This window comes from Acipenser ruthenus, chromosome 9 (assembly GCF_902713425.1).
Source record: "Acipenser ruthenus chromosome 9, fAciRut3.2 maternal haplotype, whole genome shotgun sequence".
Taxonomy (NCBI): domain Eukaryota; kingdom Metazoa; phylum Chordata; class Actinopteri; order Acipenseriformes; family Acipenseridae; genus Acipenser; species Acipenser ruthenus.
In genome coordinates, this window is record NC_081197.1 from 1,832,597 (window position 1) to 1,853,399 (window position 20,803).

General features: G+C 40.3%; 1 protein-coding gene across 2 annotated transcripts; it reads left to right on the forward strand.

Moving 5' to 3' along the window:
- The first annotated feature begins 183 nt into the window (after positions 1-183).
- LOC117407260 (nucleoporin p58/p45-like) lies at positions 184-19,123 on the forward strand. 2 transcript variants are annotated; one of them, XM_059030672.1, is made up of 16 exons: positions 184-597; positions 3,159-3,325; positions 3,414-3,452; positions 3,631-3,774; positions 4,401-4,520; positions 5,033-5,164; positions 5,588-5,615; positions 6,053-6,118; positions 6,467-6,641; positions 7,228-7,307; positions 7,875-7,993; positions 8,304-8,386; positions 9,423-9,624; positions 14,497-14,595; positions 16,887-16,982; positions 17,470-19,123. In XM_059030672.1, the coding sequence occupies exons 1-16, from the start codon at positions 497-499 to the stop codon at positions 17,640-17,642; spliced, it is 1,824 nt and encodes a 607-aa protein (XP_058886655.1). In that variant the 5' UTR covers positions 184-496; the 3' UTR covers positions 17,643-19,123. The 2 variants fall into 2 exon arrangements, with proteins under 2 accessions (XP_058886655.1, XP_058886656.1); XM_059030673.1 differs by lacking the exon at positions 14,497-14,595 and having other exon boundaries at positions 185-597.
- Positions 19,124-20,803: the final 1,680 nt, after the last annotated feature.

Here is a 20,803-nt window from a genome sequence, read left to right on the forward strand (position 1 = left end):
GTAAACAGTGCATATAGGCAGTTCATTGGATTATAATTGGACATTATTCTTACAGTAGAAATCTTGTTATTTTAATATGTTTTTTTTAATCTTCAGTTTACCCTTATGTCTAGTTTATGCATTTTTATTCTAGATAATACGGTAATAACAAAAAAAAATGTGGTACTGTGTCTTTAAGAGACACAATCCTCCACAATCCCATCAGCCCCCCAAATCAGCAGCGCACAATTGTGCTCAGCGCGGAAACAGAAAATACAGTGGCACGAAATATTGTTTTTTCACGGAGTTTTAAACAATATGTGTGAAATGATCATAGCGAATTCCTTACTTATTGCATCTTAAGGTATATAAGTATGTTTGTTTTGATGCTTTGATTGTACGCAGGACGCTCTGTGTCAGTCTTGTTTCAATCCCGCCGCTAGCATAGCAGGCCTCCACGTTTAACGTGTGAAACGCAAGCGAATCTTATTTATGATAATAAGAGGCTTATTTAAAAATGTCTGGGTTTAACTTCGGCGCCGGAGCTGGAGGGTTGAGTTCTACAGTCTCGGCTGGAGGAGGGTTTGGCGCATTTGGAGCTGCCGCCGGTGCTTCAAGGTAAGAAGATAAAATAAAAACAGACCAGGGTTTAACCTGCCCACAGAGTGTCGACGTGCTCTATGTCGGATTGCAACTGACATATTTGCACACTTTTAGACGTCGGCAGTGCATTTAGAAATAGTGTGTATAGAAAGAATAATGGACTGAAATAAATAGAATGGTGTGTATTACGCGAGTTATCACTATTACATTATATATAGACAGAGATGGTTAAGGTACATTTAACTAAATTTGCATTTAGGAAACAGTATTGTTGTTTTGTGTATATATATATATATATATATATATATATATATATATATATATATATAATACATTTGCCTTAATCATGTTTATTTACTTCAAATCCTACTGTGTAGACAATTTGATTGTGCCATTTTTTTAAAATAATTTTTTTTTAAAACAATTTTAAGTATGCATCTAAAATGGAAAGGTTTTGTGTGAATTTCATTACTAGGAGGAATACATCTTGCACATGGTTCTCCTGTCAGACACTGACCTTGTGTGTCTGTGTATCCTCGGCCCTCTAGCGAGTGTTCAGCCTGTGGGAACCTGGTTCTGCTCGGATGTTTTGTTGAAGTGCTTCACAAGTGTTGTTTAGATCACTGCTAAGGCAAGCTAAAAAGAAACTAGTTGCCTGATCTGTCCTGTGTCACACGGTTGCTATGCAACGGGTCTTTTACATCCCTGACATTAAGTCCTGCTTTTAAACCTTTCTTCTGTTGCAGTTTTAGCTTGCTGAATCCAGCAGGCTCAAAACGTCCACAGTACAGGGCGTTTTGTGTTGTCAGTTGTCTCGTTTTAAGTCTCATCATTCCACAGTTGTGCACAGTGTGTCAAAAGCAAGCCTGTTCAAATCGTCACGCTCCAGAATCACTTCTGATCCAGTTTGACTCGGGTGAAGCCAGGTTTTTCCATTTCAACACTGTAATTTCACTTCTGTGTTAACATAAACAAACTAGGGATCAAGAGGGATATAAATAAGACTAGCAGCTGGATCCATTCCTGATTTTACTCTGAGCTTAGTGAGATCCACTGGAGCTTGTTACCTATACTCTGTGGCTGATTAAGCTTGTATCAAAACCTGGAATGGGTGGAACTGCTTTGCAATAGGAGGCTTATTTCCACCCCTGCTGAAAGTGGTGGAGGAGCAAAACCTGGAAAAGATTGAAACTGCTATGCAGTAGGAGTCTTATTTCCATCCCTGAACAATGAACCGGTTATTGATCGCCGTGGCTTTTATTTTGCGAGCCTTCGTTGATGTTTGCTGTCACTAGCACATGCATGTTTGCGGTTGTGTATTTGAAGGTTTTAGTGAAGAGGCTACACATTGTAAGCTTCTTGCTTTTGGTTATCTGTTCGATATTCGATTGGGGAAGTGGCTGCTGGTTGCACCTTTAGGGGTGTTCCGATTAAAATCAAGTGGAACCTCTTATACGGTTGCTGGAGCACAGTGAGCATGTCTGGAAGTGGGTGAGTGGCAGGTTCTAGTGTCAGATCAGTGAAAACAGTTACAAGTGATTTGCAGGTCAGTGTTGGTAACAGTAGGCAGCACCATGCTGAGTCTTTTTTACCCCAAGTTTTTTGGACAGCAAACCTACAGGAGCAGTTATTTTTTTATGGTGTAAACATTAAAACATCATTAACACATTATCAGCTGTAAGACTGTTTGTTTGTTTTTCCTATACAGTACAGTTTGTGCTGCAGCCGTAAATAGCCCGATCAAATTTTAGAAAAGCAATTTTTGAATTGGATCCCTGCCACAAATACTGGTTGCAAGAGCTTTTTAGCTCATGCTCAAATCACAAACTAATTTAGGAACGTGAAATTATCAAAACATAATTTACTAAATTAAACTGTTAACTAAACCACAAAGCAAATGGATAACCTACTGAATTTAGCAGCTGATCTCTCCGAGTTAATGGTTAGTCGTTTAGTGGAAGTGAACTAAAGTGAAGTGTGCAGTAACCCTGCTGTTACTTGCAGCCAATCAGGGCTAGAGTTTTGTGTGCCGCATGCTGCCACCCAAACAATGCCCATTCATGACCTCGGTGAAATACTGACTGTACTTTATTCACTGTATCAGTCCCATTCCCAGCACAGTTTATATTCACGCTTGTCAGCTTTCCTTTCAACATCAATTCTAAACCGTGAATGGAGAATTGGACTGGACCAAAGAGAGAGCGCGGGTAATATTATTTAAAAAGCATGAATTTATAGGTCATTATTGGTACCGTATTTAAAACCCATCAATCGGAAATGTTTAATTTATTTTGCCAGTTAGTTTGAATCTCGACGTGCAGCGCTTACGGGACCTCTCTCTTTTCTGCCAGCCCTCCGTCAATGTCTGGCCGCCTAAATGAAATATCCATACGAATTTGAATAGTGTGCTCAGTGCCGGTATGTGTGTTTGCGTGCATGCTTGAGCAGCTGTGTCGTTGGGGAGTATGACTTGACAGTATTGCCCAAGTAGCAATACACAGGTTACCAATAACGCTAAACAATTGCAACCTTGCATTCTGAATTCCTGTGACAGTGGTCTCTCTTTGTTCTTCCAGTAACCCTGCTGGCACAGGGGGCTTCACCCTGGGCAACATGGCCTCTGTGGCTCCGACGATCGGTGCTGGCACCACCACCACCACCACCTCATCCCTGGGACTTGGAGGCGGACTCTTTGGGCAAACAAAACCTGCCACTGGCTTCTCCTTCGGGGGAGCCCCCACTGGTAGTGCTTTATTGTAGAAGAATTCTCTTGGGTTCTTTTGGGTTTCTTCTTTGCATTCAAATATAAATCTACTTAATTCTCCTTACAGGAACCGCAGCAACATCGACTGTGACAGGGCTGACATTGGGTGAGTGCTTTTACACCAATACAGGATGCCTTAAACATGTAGAATATCCCATAGGCCTGGCTTACTGGCCACGCTGACCCCTTGAGTGGGCTGAAAATCAACGTGTGACTTGCACGGCACGGTCAGTCAGAACCACCCTCGCTCAGAGCAATGCAGTGATCATTTGTTTCTGTTGTAGGGGCACCTGCAACCACGGCTGCGGCTACAACAGGCTTCAGTTTAGGGTTTAGTAAACCAGCCGCCTCCGCCGGCCCCTTCAGTCTTCCCACCGCGGGAGGGGGCCTCTCTTTGGGGTCCACACTGACGTCGGCAATGCCAGCAGGTATGATTGGAACGAAACCGTTTAGCACGGCATCACAGCTGCTGAGATGTGGCACCAGCTGTTGATGGAGGGGGTCATTTTTTGTTAAAGCAGTTTTAAAGGGCAACTTTGCTCAAATATAACAGATACAGTGCTTCCTTGATGAGTTGCTACATGGCACATATGAATATAGTGGAATATTCAGACCAGTGAATTAATGGTGAGCCGTTATACAGTGAAGTATAATGCTTCACAATTTCCTGTCAGTGTGGCTTCACAATGAATTAACCACACTGGAATAATAATGAAGGAGCACTGTACTTCTAAATTCAAATCCATTCCATATCTTTGAATCTTGTGTCTCAAAACCATTGATTAGCTTTTGAATCTCGTTTCTTAAAGCTTACCTAGTTTGTGTGCTACACAGTATTAATGCTTTTTGGCAACAGCTGGCAACGACAACACTGTATAGGATGTCTAAATCAAACCTTTGCAACGCATGCATGCATCAATGTGTACTGCATGTCCGTTTCTAATTCGAGGGGGTGTTAATCGCACACATGGGACTGAAGTAGAAATGGGATTTGCACAGGATTGGATGCAAGGTTCTGAGGTACAACCATTTTTTTTCCTACTTGAATCTGCAGGTTCGACTGGGTTTTCGCTCAGCCTGGGCAGCACCCCGGCTTCATCTACAGCATTAACAGGCCTGTCGCTGGGTTCTTCAGGGTTAGGGTCCAGTCTGTTTGCAAGCTCTGCAGCCACAGGTAACAGCAGCTAATGAGTTTGTGTGTCGCACTTGACATTTGCCAATGTTAAGCAAGTGTGTTCCAGGTATAGAAGGATTGCTTTCTAATACAGTCCAGCCTGGATCAATCCCCATATATCTAGAAGGAGGATTAATGGTTAATGCTTACTCCCTTGATCTAACTGTTATAGAGAAGACCTCTGAAAACTCTATGTAAGCGTCTTCTGCAGGCTGTGGGGATTCCACAGGGAGCGTAGCATTGGTTTTGGCACTCCTGTGGGTTTGGAAAGCAAAATCGGCAGAGGTGGCCTTTCTCCTCCAGGTGCCGGTAGCTTACCTGCGTCCTCTGTTCTACATCCTGTTCACACATAGGTTTGGCGAGAGAACAACCAGTTCTCGAGAGCTGTGATGAGGGAATATGATTGCATATATTGGGAGAAAGCAGGGATATTTTAATAAAATGAGTATTTCATCAATGACACTCGTCCTTTGTGTGTGTATCTAATTGTTAAAATGTCTTTTCATCTCTAGGTCTCGGACAGGGTTTTGGACAAGGTCTCGGGCAGAGCTCTCTAGGCTTGGGCTTGACTTTAGCAGCTCCTGCAGCTACTACCAGCCAGGGTCTTGGAGGAGTTGATTTCACTAACTCTTCGGAGAAAAAGAGTATGTATTTACCAAGCCCTGCCTTCGATAGAGTCTGACTTGTTGAATGTTTTAGTATTTGTACAAATGGTGTGCGTTGAGAAACCTACATGTGCACCTGAAGTTTAAAATTAAATTGTTTTTATTTGCTATGTATTTAATTTTTTAATGCCTGTAAGCATATCTATTCACTGTTGGCACTTGAATCAAGTGTTCTTTTGGAACTTGATGCTGTCATACTGTGGGCACATTCCTAAACAAAATAAGTGTGTCTACATGCATACGGACATTACTTAATTTATTTAGGATCATGTCCACAGTATGCCAGTGTCAGGCTCCAAAGGAATACTTCATGTGCCAAGACATATACATACTGTATATACACAGTGTATATATGTTTAGTTTTGAACTCTCCAGATTCTAAATTGTTTTTTAATTGTGCAGGTGACAAATCATCAGGAGCCAGACCAGAGTAAGTGCACTTTTAAAATTAGTTCGCAGCTTAACCCCTTAGGACCCAGGTATGTGTTTGGGTAATCTTTCTGTAACAGAGAAACAAGCACTAGCTACTGTAGTTTACAGTTGAAATGTACTTGGAGAGAGTACATGTTTGAGAGCTCCATTGAGCGGAAACAGAAAATGACATACAAATCAAATCCTAACAATAATAATGAAGGATACGTTAGTTGGGATGACTGTGTCTTGGATCCTCCGGCGCACTCTGTGGTGTCTCGGATCCTCCGGCGCACTCTGTGGTGTCTCGGATCCTCCGGCGCACTCTGTGGTGTCTCGGATCCTCCGGCGCACTCTGTGGTGTCTCGGATCCTCCGGCGCACTCTGTGGTGTCACTCTGTAGTGTTCCATTCCCTCTCCTCTTTTTAATGCATGTTTCTTTTTCTTAATATTTAGGGATAGTAAAGCGCTTAAGGATGAAAACCTACCTCCTGTCATCTGCCAAGATGTAGACAATTTTCAGTAAGTTCAAATATTATACACATTATATTGCAACTCTAGGGCTTCAAAATGTAGGGCTTCAAAATCTTACATTTTGATTTCTTGAAGTATTGTAGCACTGGCTGGCAGTCTCTGTATTCTTTACAAACATCTAGCTAATGTATCTTTCAGGTATTCATATCGTGTTTTATGTGCAAAACAGGCTATTGTTTTATATCAATATTTTTAGATGTGCAAGTTTGATTTTTGAATTTTCAAGCCAGATCTGATTCCACACGAGTGCTTGAATACCTCTGTAAAATTTGCAGCATGCTCCATGATACTCCATGCAAGACTGACCTCCTTTTATTTAATCTCCATTTCCTTTAGAAAGTTTGTGAAGGAGCAGAAACAGGTTCAGGAGGATATCAGCCGCATGTCCTCCAAGGCAATGCAGAAAGTGCAGGATGATATTAAGAGTCTGAAGCAGCTGCTGTCTGTGTCTGCCAGTGGCCTGCAGAGAAACTCCCAGGCCATTGATAAGCTGAAGATTGAAACGGCACAGGTAGGCATCGACACCAGGCATTTTGCATAGAGGCGATGGCTGGAATATCTTTTATACGTAATACCTACATAATGCACGGTCATCAAGTTTTAAAAACGGATGTGGATGAAATAAATCTTGACTCGTATTGCAGAGCAGTTTCACCAAGTTTTAATATGTGCTTGATTAGCCCCAGTGTAAGGTAACAAGTTCAGGTGTGTCTTGCTGAACTTAGAGTAAAACCAGGAATGGATCAAACTGCTATGCAATGGGAGACTGATTTCCATCCCTGTGAATGCCAATCATGTGGTTTCAACACGTGTTGATCACTTTTTTTTTTTTTAAAGGAAGTTTGAAGATGCACATTTGGTTTTGGCTTTTTGCTCATTTTGCGGCGGTGTAAATCTTGTGAAGTGTATTCTCTAGCTTCAATTGTGTATTCAGATCTGACCATAAGCAGTATATGTGTTAGTAAATTGTCTTTTAATATCCAAAACCCTTCACATTTTCATGCAAATTCTTACTTATCCATTTTAAAAGAAAAATATTAAAGATATATAACTCGAGATAGATAACTGATACTATGTTTTTAATTTTTATTTTTCAGGAACTCAAAAACGCAGAAATTTCCTTACGGACGCAGAAGATCCCTCCTGGTCTGCAGCATGAAAACACCGCCCCATCTGAGTAAGCAGTAGCTCTTGTGCTTTCAGGTTAATGGGCTGCTCTTCACATCACACAGGCCACGTGCATTCTACTGTAGGACGCTGGGTGTTGGACTTTTTATTTTCAGAGCTGTATCAGTTATACTTCAAAGTAGCCACGTTCGGCAGACTTTACAATTTGTGGTACAATTTGTAATCATTGGTAAACTGCTTCAGTAACTAAACGTGGGCAGAACAAACTTGATATGCAATTCATGGATCTGCTGAATAGTTAACATGCCAGCCTTTCCTCTCCCATTCCAACGAGCTCAGCCTCCCCCTCCAGTCCCTCTTGATCAACTTTTGCATCGCCCTGTAAGGCTATTCTCTCGCGCTCTCTCTTACTTTTTCCCTTTCTGTTTTTTTTTTCACTTTTCTGCCCTGTCTTGTTTTGTTTCTTTCATTCTGTTCACTATATTGTGATGATATCCTTTATATTCATTCTGTGTTTTGTAATAACATTTTTTTTTTAAATTAAATTAAATAAAAACTTGGGCACCACCTGGTAAATGTGTGAGTGTGACGCGTGCGTCTCTCTTTGTAACGGCAGCTACTTCCGGGTGCTGGTTGCGCAGTTTGAAGTGCAGTTGCAGCTCTATCGACAGCAGATAGAGGAACTGGAGAACCACCTGACCGCCCAGGCCAGCAGCTCGCACATCACGCCTCAAGGTAAGCCGTGCAGCTCCCTGCAGCGCTGTCTTTGCATTCAAGAATGTGCCTTTGTTCACTTTTATCAGCTGATTTGGTATATTTTTTTCAGACGTCATTTAGCATTTGTTTCCTTTGCTTTTTGATAGTCCTTTTTTAAATTCTGTTGTGTGAACCAATACGATCATGAATATTGAAATGTTTGTCTCGGCACTATGATGTAGCTCTTTAATGACAAGCTGCAGTATTAAACGTTGTGATGCATGACCTGTAGCTGTACAGTGTTGAGCTGTGCATCAGTGTGTTTCTGTGCTTGCTTGTCTTCTTGCAGACCTGTCTCTAGCCTTGCAGAAACTCTACCAGACCTTTGTGGCTCTAGCTGCTCAGCTGCAGTCTGCACATGAAAACGTGAAGGTGGGTTTAATGTCTTTTCTAACAGGAAAGCATTGCTACTGTCTGTGTCTTCTTACACAATTTGGGGACAGATTTAACCCTTTGCGGTCCATTTATTAATTGCGCGTCAGGCACGCCAGGTCTAATTAATTTTAGACGCACTGTTTAAAAGTATTTTTTTTCACAGTCAAACGGGTTTAAATGGCCCTGCATATCAACAAAGCACTCACTAGGCATCTCCAGCCCCGCCCCACCCTTTCGTTTGCTATAGCGTTCACCTATGTAAGAAATAAATAATAATAATAATAATAGTCGTACATACCGATCGATCATCTCCGGATCACTCGTTTTATCACCAAACTCCTCAATAATGCGATCCAAGTCATTATTTTATTACTATAACATCTCAAAAAAGCTCTGCAAATGTCCGTGTTTTCTGTGCGCTGATTCAGTCAGCCAACTTGTTTACTTACGACCGCCACGTTATCTGATACCTGATACCATGTATGACTATTCATGAGATACGCCTTATTTTTATTTTTTTATTTTTTTTCGACTTGTCTCGGCTCCTGTCGCTCCCACTCGGCAATTGAATGGTTTTCTTTGCTTTTTCTGGAGAAAAAACGACTAGACACCCGTTTATTGCGTTGCTATAATGATGTCGGACCCAGTCTGACAAAGGACCTGTGAGGAATAATTGCAATGTCGGACCCAGTCCGACAAAGGACCTGTGAGGAATAATTGCAATGTCGGACCCAGTCCGACAATGGACCGCAAAGGGTTAAAAAAAAAAACTTCTAGTCTTTATATGGGGGGCCATATGAAGGATGCGAATGCATGATAGCCTCATATGAGCTGGGTGCCATTTTTTCCTCAGAAAAAGCAAGGAAATGTATTGTGTCTAAGACTACACTTTTCAGCTATTTTCAATATTTCATGCATGAAGGGGTTACAGCATGTTTTAAAAGGCTGTCCAACAAAATAAAAAACATGCTCTCTCTTGCTCTCTCTCTCTCTTTCTCTCTCTCTCTCTCTCTCTTTCTCTCTCTCATATCAGATCCTGAAACATCAATACCTGGACTACCGGAAAGTGATCCTGGAAGACTCCACAGATGTGTTCGAGTCCAAGCGGGCTGCTACCAAGAAGTATCGGGCCGCCCCGCGTGTCACCACTGGCCCCACCCCTTTCAGCAGTATACCCAATGCAGCAGCCATTGCCATGGCTGCAACACTAACCCAGCAGCAACAGCCTGCTACAGGTCTGAATGCATTCAAGTTATAGAGCAGTAGTCTTGTGAGTTAGCTAGGCAAATAAACAGCTCGGCGTGTGTGAACTTCAGTTTACAGTCTGCCTTTTTTTTTTTTTTTTTTTTTTTTTTAATGCAATGAGAATTAGGAGGGTTGCTTAGTTTAGAGAAAGATGAACGGCTCGCCACTGGGTGAGGATTTTGATGACTTGAAACAATGTCGGTTTTCCCGAATTAAGGCAAGTCTATGGGGTCTGTTTTAGTGGACTTAATCTCTGTGGATCTAAAATACCTCCACCTTCTTTCTTTCTTTCTCAGCCATGATCTTGGTTGTGAAAGCAATGCTTCATTTTAACATTTAGAGCTTATCTTCCAATAATTGCACCTATTTGGAGGGGCATATGAGTTTTATACAAGGTAGCTTGCCAAAAAAGGTCATTCTGAATATTTGTATGTTGAGGGAGTGACTATACAGGGTAGATCCAGCAATAACAGTCATTTGATACTTGATCCTAGCAGCTTTCTGTGTCAGGATTTATTAATTGTATCGCTCTGTACCCTTAAATGTGACCTGTTTTATGTTGCTTCCAAGACTATGCACAACAGCATCATACTGGGGACAGTATGTGTAGCATATCACCACCTTCTAATTTATGCATTCTCAGATTGGACAGAATATTATCCACTAATCATCAAGTGAAAGTAAACCAGAGCGCTGCAAGCCTGACACTATAGATAGTGTTCTACTGATCGATCAGAATTGTGTGCCATTGCGTGTCTTTTGTTTTTTATAATGTATTTAAAATGTATCTCTTAAATAAAAAAACCGAACAGCAGAAGTGAATTCCAAAGTGCCAATGTAAGTGAATAGACTACCTGGTTTGATTCTGGACATGCCTCTGCAGCTTCAGTATAAAATGCTTCCTCTCCATTGAAGCAGCAACATGTTTGGAACCACTAGGAGACTAGTGCTTGCTGGCGTCGCCTCTTCTTGCTTGTAGTTTGTGTCCGTGGAGATGCATGGCTGTCTTCTGAAACGGCAGCGTAGGTGTGGTAACTTAACAAGCACCCGTAACCTCAGATGCTCGATTGTAAATTAGTAACGGAAAGGTGCCAGGTGAAGGCAGAAGCCGGAACGTTTCACGACTTGATTTATTTCTCATGGTTTTAACTTTTTTTCAAGCACTTGCGACGTGTGCATCTGAAATCATGTATTTGTTTTTATTTTAGATTTACAATCGTTATTTGTTTGTAATGAGGGTTTTTTTTTGTAGTATTGCCGTGTTTCATCTACACTAACTGATAATTATTGGTAACTGCTGTTTTTAATTTAAATGCATTAAGCCAGCCACACGGAAGTCTAAAACTTTTTCGAGGCATGCATATTATAGTACTAGGAAGGTAGATACATAACATTGAGATTCATTATTACACAAACGTTGTACAAGTTTTATCTCATAGCCATTTAATAAAAGTAAGTTAAGTTGATATAGATTTAGTAAAATGTACAGAATTTAGTGCATGACTTTCAACCATCTCTAGAATTCTTTTCTTTTCGTGTTGACTCACGAGCAGACTCTAGCAGGTATTCACATTTCTACCTGATATTTCACTGCATGAAAAGCAGACCACATCTCTTTTAAAGGCTCTATCATTTTGAATAGCGCCAGTGAGGTATTACCTGACGTAACTAGCGAGAGGTTTAAGGCACGACTCCTAACCCCTAAAAGGCACATTGATGCCACTGGAGCAGGATGGACAATCCGCAGGATCAACAGGACACACTTGTACTAATTGTACTAATGGATAAAAACAGTTGCACATTGCTATGCTGTATTCTGTAAAGGAGTAGTTTAATGCAAATTATTAAGAAAAGTATCGGTGAATTCTAATACAAAGTGCCATAGAGCGGACATGCCTATAGCTTTATTATGTCATTTGTTTGTTGAATCTAATGATGGAGGCATAAACACAAAGGCAAGAAGTTCAATGTAGTCTGTAGTCATGACAACGCAAGCAAAACCCATGCTCTTAAAAATAGAAGCAATATATATTGACGTATTTGGAAGCATCTCCATAAAAGGACCTGGTATGTTTTTGCAGTATTGTGATGGGGGTACAGACTCTGTGATACTGGATTTGTGTTCGGTACACATCTATATTCTATGGTTCTGTAGGTCATGGGTGTGGAACTAGAAAAACATCCCCTTTTGTGGCTGTTTTAAAAAGCCACCACCTTTACAGTCAGAACCTCTTCTGGGAAAGCCTTTTAGGCAGGGGCTTTGTGTTTTCAGGGTGTTATAAAACGTGGCATTGGTGTGACTTTGGGTTTCTGCATTTTTATAAATCATGAGAATTCAACCAGTCGCTGTGAAGGGTTTGTCAAAATCCCAGCATCTTGTGTAAAGATGTCCTCTCGTGCATGGGTTAGAAAGGGTCAATAGAAACCCTGGTTGTGTTTAACAGTAGTTCTGGGATCCAGTCTTGTTTTTGTGATGAAGTTCTGCATCTCCTCTTGTTCTGCAGGCTGCTTGTGTTTCTCATGTTTGTTCTACAGCTTGTATTCTGTGATTCTCTCAGTTAAGTTTCTACGGGTGCAAACAATCTACAGTTAATCTTGGGTCGTAATGATGCAGACAGCACTTTTTCAGATAGTGTCTTTACATTGCATTAAGTTTCCACGGTTATCTTTGATCATTGGTACGTTTTTTGTAGCCACATTTTATTAAAACCTGCTGCTGTATTTCAGTAACCATTACTACTTTTAAACATACTTTTTTTTTTTTTTTTACTTCATGGTTACAAACCATTCAACAGAAATGCCATTCCCTTACATTATACCCCCGGGAATGCTTTGTTTTTGTTCACACAGACACTAATGTCTTTTTATTTTATTTTTGCAATTACATTTTGGGTTGTTTTTCATAAACACAAAAAATACCTCAACATCTATTTTCCTCCACCTAATTTAATCAAACCACAGTAAAAAAAATAATAATAATTGAAACAGTTTTTATTTTTTCTAGTAGTGTACACTGACAGTTCTACATGTAGTTGCTAAAGAGGGCTATCTTGTCTCATTATGATTGTTGTTTTTTGTGTAACTAATCTAGGTTGTCTTGTTTACTATACCAGACATATCGTATTCCATTTCATATCGATTGGATTGAGATATATATTTTTTTCATATGTTTGGCACCACTGTGTTTTAGAGAAATAATCAAATCTTTTGTGTAGCCCTTATGTTGGCATATTAATATTACTACTGAACCCACATTCCCAGAGCTCTTAAAAACAAGACTAGAAACAGGACAGCAATGTGCTGCAGGAAACCTTTTGAGGGCTTTTTTAATTTCATTTTTTCTACCGTTCAGCCATACTAGGGTTCAAAGGGCTACAGTATATAAATCTCTGTGATGTGACAGATTAACAGGAGCGGTCAGGCTGGCACGTAACCCTACTGGAAAACCCTTTTCTTCTATGCCAGAACAGCCAAATGCGGTTCGCACTGACTTATAATATTTATTATTATTATTATTATTATTATTATTATTATTGTTATTATTATTCTGAAAACCCTTAATGGTGTTTGATTAACCTCTCTTGATTGTTTTGCATGCTAGAGGGCGATATCGTACTGGAAGCGAGCCCTGTCTAACACTGTTGTAATTCTGTTAGACACATTCCCACTGACAAATCCATGCACTGGTTCTGTGGGCATATTGTGGTATTTATTATTTACTGGTCCACGGCATTTCAAAGAGACACCTTGTTCAATCACATTAAGGGTTTTGCTATTTAAAGCCTCAGTTCAAAGTTACTTGGCTTGGGGGGGATTTTATAGTTAATTCCGTTATGTTATCAAACCACATTTTTAAACAACATGTGGGTGACCCAGTTTGCCAAACACTGGTGGGTTTGTTTTTTTGGCATAGAAGGGGCTAAAGCTTATTTCTGTCAGGAAAGTAAAAAAAAAAAAAAAAAAAAAAAAAAAGGTTTTAAAAGTAAAGTTGTTTTTAGCAGACTGTAAAAACTGAAAGGGGATATTGTCTCTGATACAATGATTTTGAAGTGTGAATGTATTAACTTTTCTTGTGGGTGCATAGAAGGGTGTGCCTTTAAACGATGCATATAAAGAGAAGTGTGTTTAATTCAGTTTTGGCACATAAAGCTTCCAAATCTAGAGTATTGTTGTTCTTATTGTTGACGGACTTGGACTTGTGGTCCAGTAGAGTTTTTAGCGCAAGGCATTTTGTTTAAGCTGCTGCTGTGTCATGTCTCATGTAATTGAACTGCTTTAAATTGACAATAAATCAATTAAAGAAAGCCCTTGTGTCGTTTCTTTTTGACTTTGTAAAATTTTCTTGCAAAATTGGACAAAAATACAAAATCGGTGTTTTTTTTTTTTTATTTAATAGGAGCAACTTTGTTTAGTTAAAGTTGCAACTTCATATCAATTTCTTTTCTTTTTTTATTATTTATTAATCCTGTTGGTTCCCAGTCCTAGTTCTATCTCAAGGTGCTGAGAGTATTAAACGAAATCCCCATATCGGCACACTTAAAGAAAGTGATCTATTGTACGCATATCTATATAGATACAATTCGTTCCATGAATGCCAGGGGCATTAGTCCTTGCAATAGAAACAATTCATTGCGCATTAAACTGTATTGGCTTCGCACCACACTGGGAAGCATGTGAGACGTATTGATTTGTAATGTATGTGCCAGTCTCATTATGTGAAGTTTAAAGGCTGACATCCCATTCTGTGATCCCAAACCACAAACCTGCTGCTACTAAAAGCTTCTTTTGTATTTGATCTGTTCTTCTTGTAATTGCTTTGCTAGCTGTAGAGTAAGGCAGGTTTTCTGGTTTCTCTGTACCAGGAGCACAGCCGTCTCTGGGGGCTAGTTTCGGAGCGCCCTTCGGCTCAGGTATGAGCACTGGCTTGCAGTCAAGTGGCTTGGGCTCTACAAGCCTTGGAGGTACATTTTAACCTTTCTCCTCTTTCTGAACCATGCACCTGCTTCTTCTAAACCCCTCCACTTTGTGTTACGCAGGCAGTCACTAATAATAATACAATACCATAGCTTTGTTTGGTCATCATTTAGAGCAGCCAGAATGTCTTCATAGAAGCCAGCCCTGTCTAGTGATCTGCCACTAGTTTCCTTTTGTTTTGGCTGGCAAAGCACTGCAGTGCACAAGATGTGGCTAGTGCTTACTAATACAAAGACATTGCTTATGCCTGTGTCAGGCAACTGGAACTGAAGGGCAGCCTGCGCTCCTTTCAAAGCACCTTAAAAACAAATCAGAACATGCTATTTGAGTGTTTGCAATTTGAACTGATAAAATGCATGGGTGGGGGAAAAAATTTAAACTTGGTTAAGGATGACAGTAAACCAGCCATTGATTTACAATAAGAGTGACCTGGACTTACCTGCTAGCTTCTTTCTCATTCACCTGTCAAGAAAGTTGACACTTATTGTAAGAAGGGGTTTAGATGTCAGGCTGTGAAGCACTCGCCAGCTTTCATTAAAGGCAGCGTTCTTTATTCCTCCTACTTTCTGAGCTCTATGGGACAGGTTTGTTTTTTACATGTCGTTTGAGGAGATGTTGTTTTTCAGATACAAGCAGTTATCTGGTGGTGAAACCACAACAGATCATCTCTTCTGCAGTTGCTGTGTTCACTCGGATAATGTCAGATTATTCTGATTACTTTTTACCAGGGGTCACTTCACATCTGAGAAATCAAAATTCATGTGTGCTTGACCAAGACGAAATCTCTTGCCAGCAGGAAGAGAAGGCGGCCGCTGTTTAGAGCAAAAAAGTATTCCGGTCTGGGTTTATGATTCTGATTATGAGATTTCCTTTCTAACAACTTTTTCATTTAAAAAAGAAAACACTTTGTAATGAATCTAACTTTGACGGACTCGTTTTCGTGAAGCATGTTTATCTTTACATGCAGCTCAGCCCATTTGTTTTTTTTTTTAAATGTAGTTCACTAAATAAATAATAGTTTGGTAAACACCAGTAACGGTAAAGTCTTGATCTTTCAATCGCATGCATGCAGTGAACTGCATATGTACTTGCATTTGCACTTGATTCACGTTTTACCCACATCTAGCCAAAAGGTTTTTAAGGAGTTTTAGAACCCCACTTGATACAGAAGAGCATGTCATTGAAATTAATTGGCCAGATGCACTTCTTTATTCGTTCAGCATGTTAAGCATTCACATTTGAGTTCAGTCCCCTAAAGGTAAAGCAGTTGCATAATAAACTGGTCTGTGCAGCAGATGGCATTAGTGTATCTAGTGTGAGATTTCATGAGAGTTGAAAAGTTTGTAGGTTGTTTCTAATTCTCATAGCTGTGCATTCATGATGGGAAATTCAGTAAGACCCGGGCTCCAAACAACTTGTAAACGGTGCTCCTCCAGTGTGATTGGTTGATAATGGACAGTGTACGAATATCCGAGTATCACCAAGCAACACTCTTCCTTCGTATAATAGCGTGCACTTGTCCTGCAAGTCTGAAGATTCAAATAAAAACCAGTTTATTGCTTCTCCTAAATGCACAGTTGTTGCATGTATTGTAAGGAGAATAGACAGTAGGTGGTGCTGCTGAGCTGTTTTAAACTATTTTTTCAGCCTGGATAACTCTTGCAACATTTTTTGTTGGAGAATAAAAACCGGTGCCATAATCATGTATCGCAGCATTCTGAGCGTGCTGGTTTAGCTTTCGGGCCGCTGATTAGTTTAAATGCCAGCACTGAGAGATACAGGGAGGGAGAATGACAAGACCTTGTGTATTCTTTTATTCTTCCAGTTCCACGTGTACTGTATCGATCGTGGTCAGAGTGGTCTGTGAACACCAGGCAGGCTCAGAACAGAGAAAGGCTTTCCTGTTTTGCTGCTGTCTTAACTAATGCCATGCACATCAGTGGAATACTTGTATCCATGTGTTATTCTTCTGAGTAGCTCAACCAGCATACAAGACGCTAAAGCTGTAGGACTAATAATATCTACTGGCTTCAGTACACCTTCACTGTCCCGCTTATTGCTATGTGCCTCAGCTTCCAATCTGTTTTAAACCATTCTAAAGACTAAAACACCTAGACCAGCCCTCCCCTCCCCTTCCTGTGAGTCTGCAGGTTTGTCCCCAGCCTTTTATGTGCTGTATAAAACAGAGAGAGAGAGAGAGTCTTTCACTTGAGGCGATGCATGATTTTTAAGCCAGCTTTGAACCAGGTGTTTGAAATGCTGCCCGTTTCTCTCCTAGCGTTTGGCAGCGCCCCTGGCTTTGGAAGTGGTGCTGCAGGAAGCTCCACCTTTGGATTTGGATCTGCAAGCAAGCCCTCTGGAAGTCTTAGTGCAGGTTAGTAAATACAATACATAAATAAGCATGAGTCTAGTAGAACAACTACTACAATAAATCCTAAACACATGATTACTGTAAGAGTATAAAGTATTTTTTTAATGCATGAAATCTAGATTGGTATACATAAAACTGAGACTGTTATTGGCTTCATTAATTTGGTACACAGCTGTGTTCTAGAACTCTCTGTCAGCTAACGGTCATGGTGGTTGTAGAAGAAAAACTAACCCTTTATTTGCCGAAATGTGTTGGTGACCTTAGCTACCCCATTTAGGTCATGTGACCTTTTAAAATTTCTGAATTATTGTTGCAGTGTTTGGTGGTACACAGCTGCATTCTGTGATTTCCTCACTTGAGTTGCATTGCCACTTTGTTTTCTGCTCGGACTCTGCTGGGTCAGTGATGCAGTCCACACACTTGGAGATGGTGTTTTTCCAGTTGGTACATTGCTGCGTTGTGTTATTCTTTCTGTGTGTTTCTCTTCAAGGCTTTGGCAGCTCTGGCACAACTTCAGGGTTCAACTTCAGCACCCCCGGCATCACGGCGTCGGCCGGCCTGATGTTCGGGGTGTCCAACCCCCCTGCCGCAGGGTTCGGGACAGGGGGGCAGCTGCTGCAGCTCAAGAAACCCCCCGTGGGAAACAAGAGGGGCAAAAGATAAGACTCGCCCAGAAATCCTGAAGGGAATGTAGAGGTAGACAAGCCAATGACGTTACATTCGAAAATATCTATTTTTATAAGTTAAAAAGGTGTAAAAAAAAAAAAAAGGTCAAATGGGTACTATGTGGTGGTGGTGGTAATGACTTGTTTGTTTAATATTTTATTTTTTTGGTTTTTTTTACCCGTGTCGAAGGTAACTATTACGTAAAAATGTACTGCGTGAATCTCAAGCTGAAAAGACTGGTGGTCGAGACTAGGTTTTGCCACATGTGGATATTTAATAAGTGATGATGGCATGGATCAGTTATGGTGACATGACTTTCTCTGAGTATTAGAGTTGTGTTTAATTGAATCTGTCAGTGTAATAGTGTGCATTCATTGGAGAATTACCAGTTGTATTTTATTATCCTTAAAAGCAAACATGAGTTGATATTGCTTTAATTGTGATACAAAAGATGCCTTACTTTGTACTGCAGGATATGTAATAATAATAATTCTAATGAATTCTAATTCCGGTAGCTTCAGCATTGCTAAGGATTATGAAAGCATATGTACCATTGGGTTTTCTTCCCCTGGTGTTCGGCATGCGATTTGAATGCAAGCGTGAGGTATTGCTGGTTTTACATGTATGAGTATGTACAGTAGCTCAGCTGTAGGACATGCGGGTGAGAAGTTAGGATAATAATGTCTTGTTTTGTTTTTCATTACAAAGTGTACCTTTTTAAAGGTGTTAATGGCACATACTGCTGTATAAGCATCCCAAAAACAGAACTAATTTGTTAATGAGATTAAAAAGGGCACAGGTGTGAAGAGGGATTGTCTGAGGCAGGGGATTCTCGTCCTTCAGGTTTTATGTGGTTTCATGAATCATTTGAACGCACTTGCGGTATGGGGGTGTAGCATTCTCTTAGTACGTGCTTGTTTTTAAGGAGTGCAAGGAAATGCTTGTTACCTTTTAAGACCTCTGAGGTTAAACCAGAATTAAAACGATTCCGACAGCAGGAAGGTCCGACCCATTAGAAAATAATTCTTACCACAGCACTTCTCCAGTTGAGGCAGGTACTAGTCTGGTTTCAAGCAAGAAGGTTGCAGTATGTCAGTGTTTTGGTTAGGTTTTTTTTTCCCTTTGCGTGTGAGCTGCTGGGTTTGTCTCTGTCTGCAGTGTATTGGTGGGGTCGTCTGGTAGTAACCCATCTGACTTTCCCAGTTTTGCTTCTACGTTTAAATAACAAGACTTTTTGTGTTGTATCTGCAAGGTCATTCAGTTTGTATGTGTTAAAAGATCTCTGAATTTGTAAATTAAATGGGTATTTTTTTTTGTGTGTGTTCTGTTTTTCTAAGAGTCCACAATGTTTTATTACCAAAATACATAAATATATACATTTTACTACAACTATATATGCATCAGAATGTATGTGTAAACATGTATTTTTCAACTTGAAACAGTAAACCAATTTAATAAAAACCGTATTTCACAAAAAATTGTGTCCTGCCTTGCTTTGAGTGAAAAATGAGTTGAAAGACGAAGAAGTTCCAAGTGTCTTACCTATTGATTAGAGTACAGAACAGAAGTCTGGACCAGTGGACGCACTTGGAAACGAAGTGGAGAAAGACTTTGTACAGAGGGAAGGAGACACTTCTTCACACAGAGAGTGCGTGGTGAGGGGATGGAATGGGTTACTTAGTCATGTTGAGGCAAAAACAGTTGGATCATTTAAGAGCCAATTGACAGCGTTCTGAGATCAATCCTGTACTAGGACTCCTTGTTTGTAAATTATCTTCAGTTCTAACCTAGTATTGGGAACAGTGACCCCACAGTCTCACTGGTGTAACTGTTTCCTTTTATACAGAGCCACCCCAATTAAGGGAATGATAGGACATTCCAGTGGGGTATGCTGCGAGGGGGGGGGGGGGGGGGAATAAAACCAACCCACCACCCTGCATGAAGCTTTAAACAGTCTTATTTGGAGGCTGTGAGATTCAATTCAGAAAGCCATGCACTGTATTTAAAAATGCCATGTGTTATTGTTGGTTAATCTTTAAGCATGATTCTCCTGGAGGCTCTGGCATGTTGTCTGTATAATGTGTTATTTTTAAAGCTGGCAACATTCTTCTCTTTTAGCATTGCAGATGGAATCATTGAGAACATGTGATCAGTTAGTTTTTATTTGTTGCATGACCTATGCACATGCACAGCGCGTTTCAAGACTAGGTCCTCTCAAAGCGCTGATGACTCGAGTGCTATTTCCATCCACTAGGTGGTGCTGGAGTCAAATGCATGCTTGGCATCATCGCGTGTATAGGCAGAAGGCTGAATTGAAAGTGATACACTGTAATATATTGAAAATGATACATTTCAGAGGATTCCCAAGTGATACTGTACTGCAAATGGTTACACAAGGAATAAACATAACCAAAAAAAAAAAACACAGTATGGAAAGTAACGAAAAAGCCGTACAAGTGTATCGATTTTGCTTAATATAGTATTTAATGTTTGTAAATGATGTGCTTGTTTTGTTTTCAGGATATGTTAAAGCGCATTATAATTTGCATTTCTTTAAAGAAACGTCTCTGGTTTTTTTTGTATTGGTGAAAAGAGTTTGTTTTAAATGACATTAAGTTTTTGCTACAATCATTGACATGTTTTAATGATACAATATATTTTAATTTTTGATAGAATTAAATGTATTAATAAAACTGAATTGTATTTTTAGGGGGGGGGGGGGGGGGAATAGTAGAAAATGAAATAGCCTTATTTGCATGAATTGTTTCTAGTTAGGCCATCTCTATAGTGCACATGCAAGTAGTTGCCGGTAATTTTACATGGAGGAAAAGCTATCTGTAGAATAATCAAACGGGGACCTGACAGGTAACAGTATTATTCCTCAAAGCTGACACTACTTTAGTTCACAAAAGTGTCCCCCTGGCTTCCAAACTAAAAAAACAAACCCATGTATGCATGTAGGCATGCATCAGTATGCATACATATGCGAGCCTCTTTCCCTTGGCTTAAGTTGCTTGCAAACAGCAGTGTCGCAACAATAGCTGGATTCTGGTCTTTTATTTCCAGAGGTCCCAAGGGCATTGCACAGAGGAAAGGAAGCGTCCGCGGCCCCAGTCTTCTGCAGAGCGCAGGAACCAGCACGATACAAGTTAGCAGAA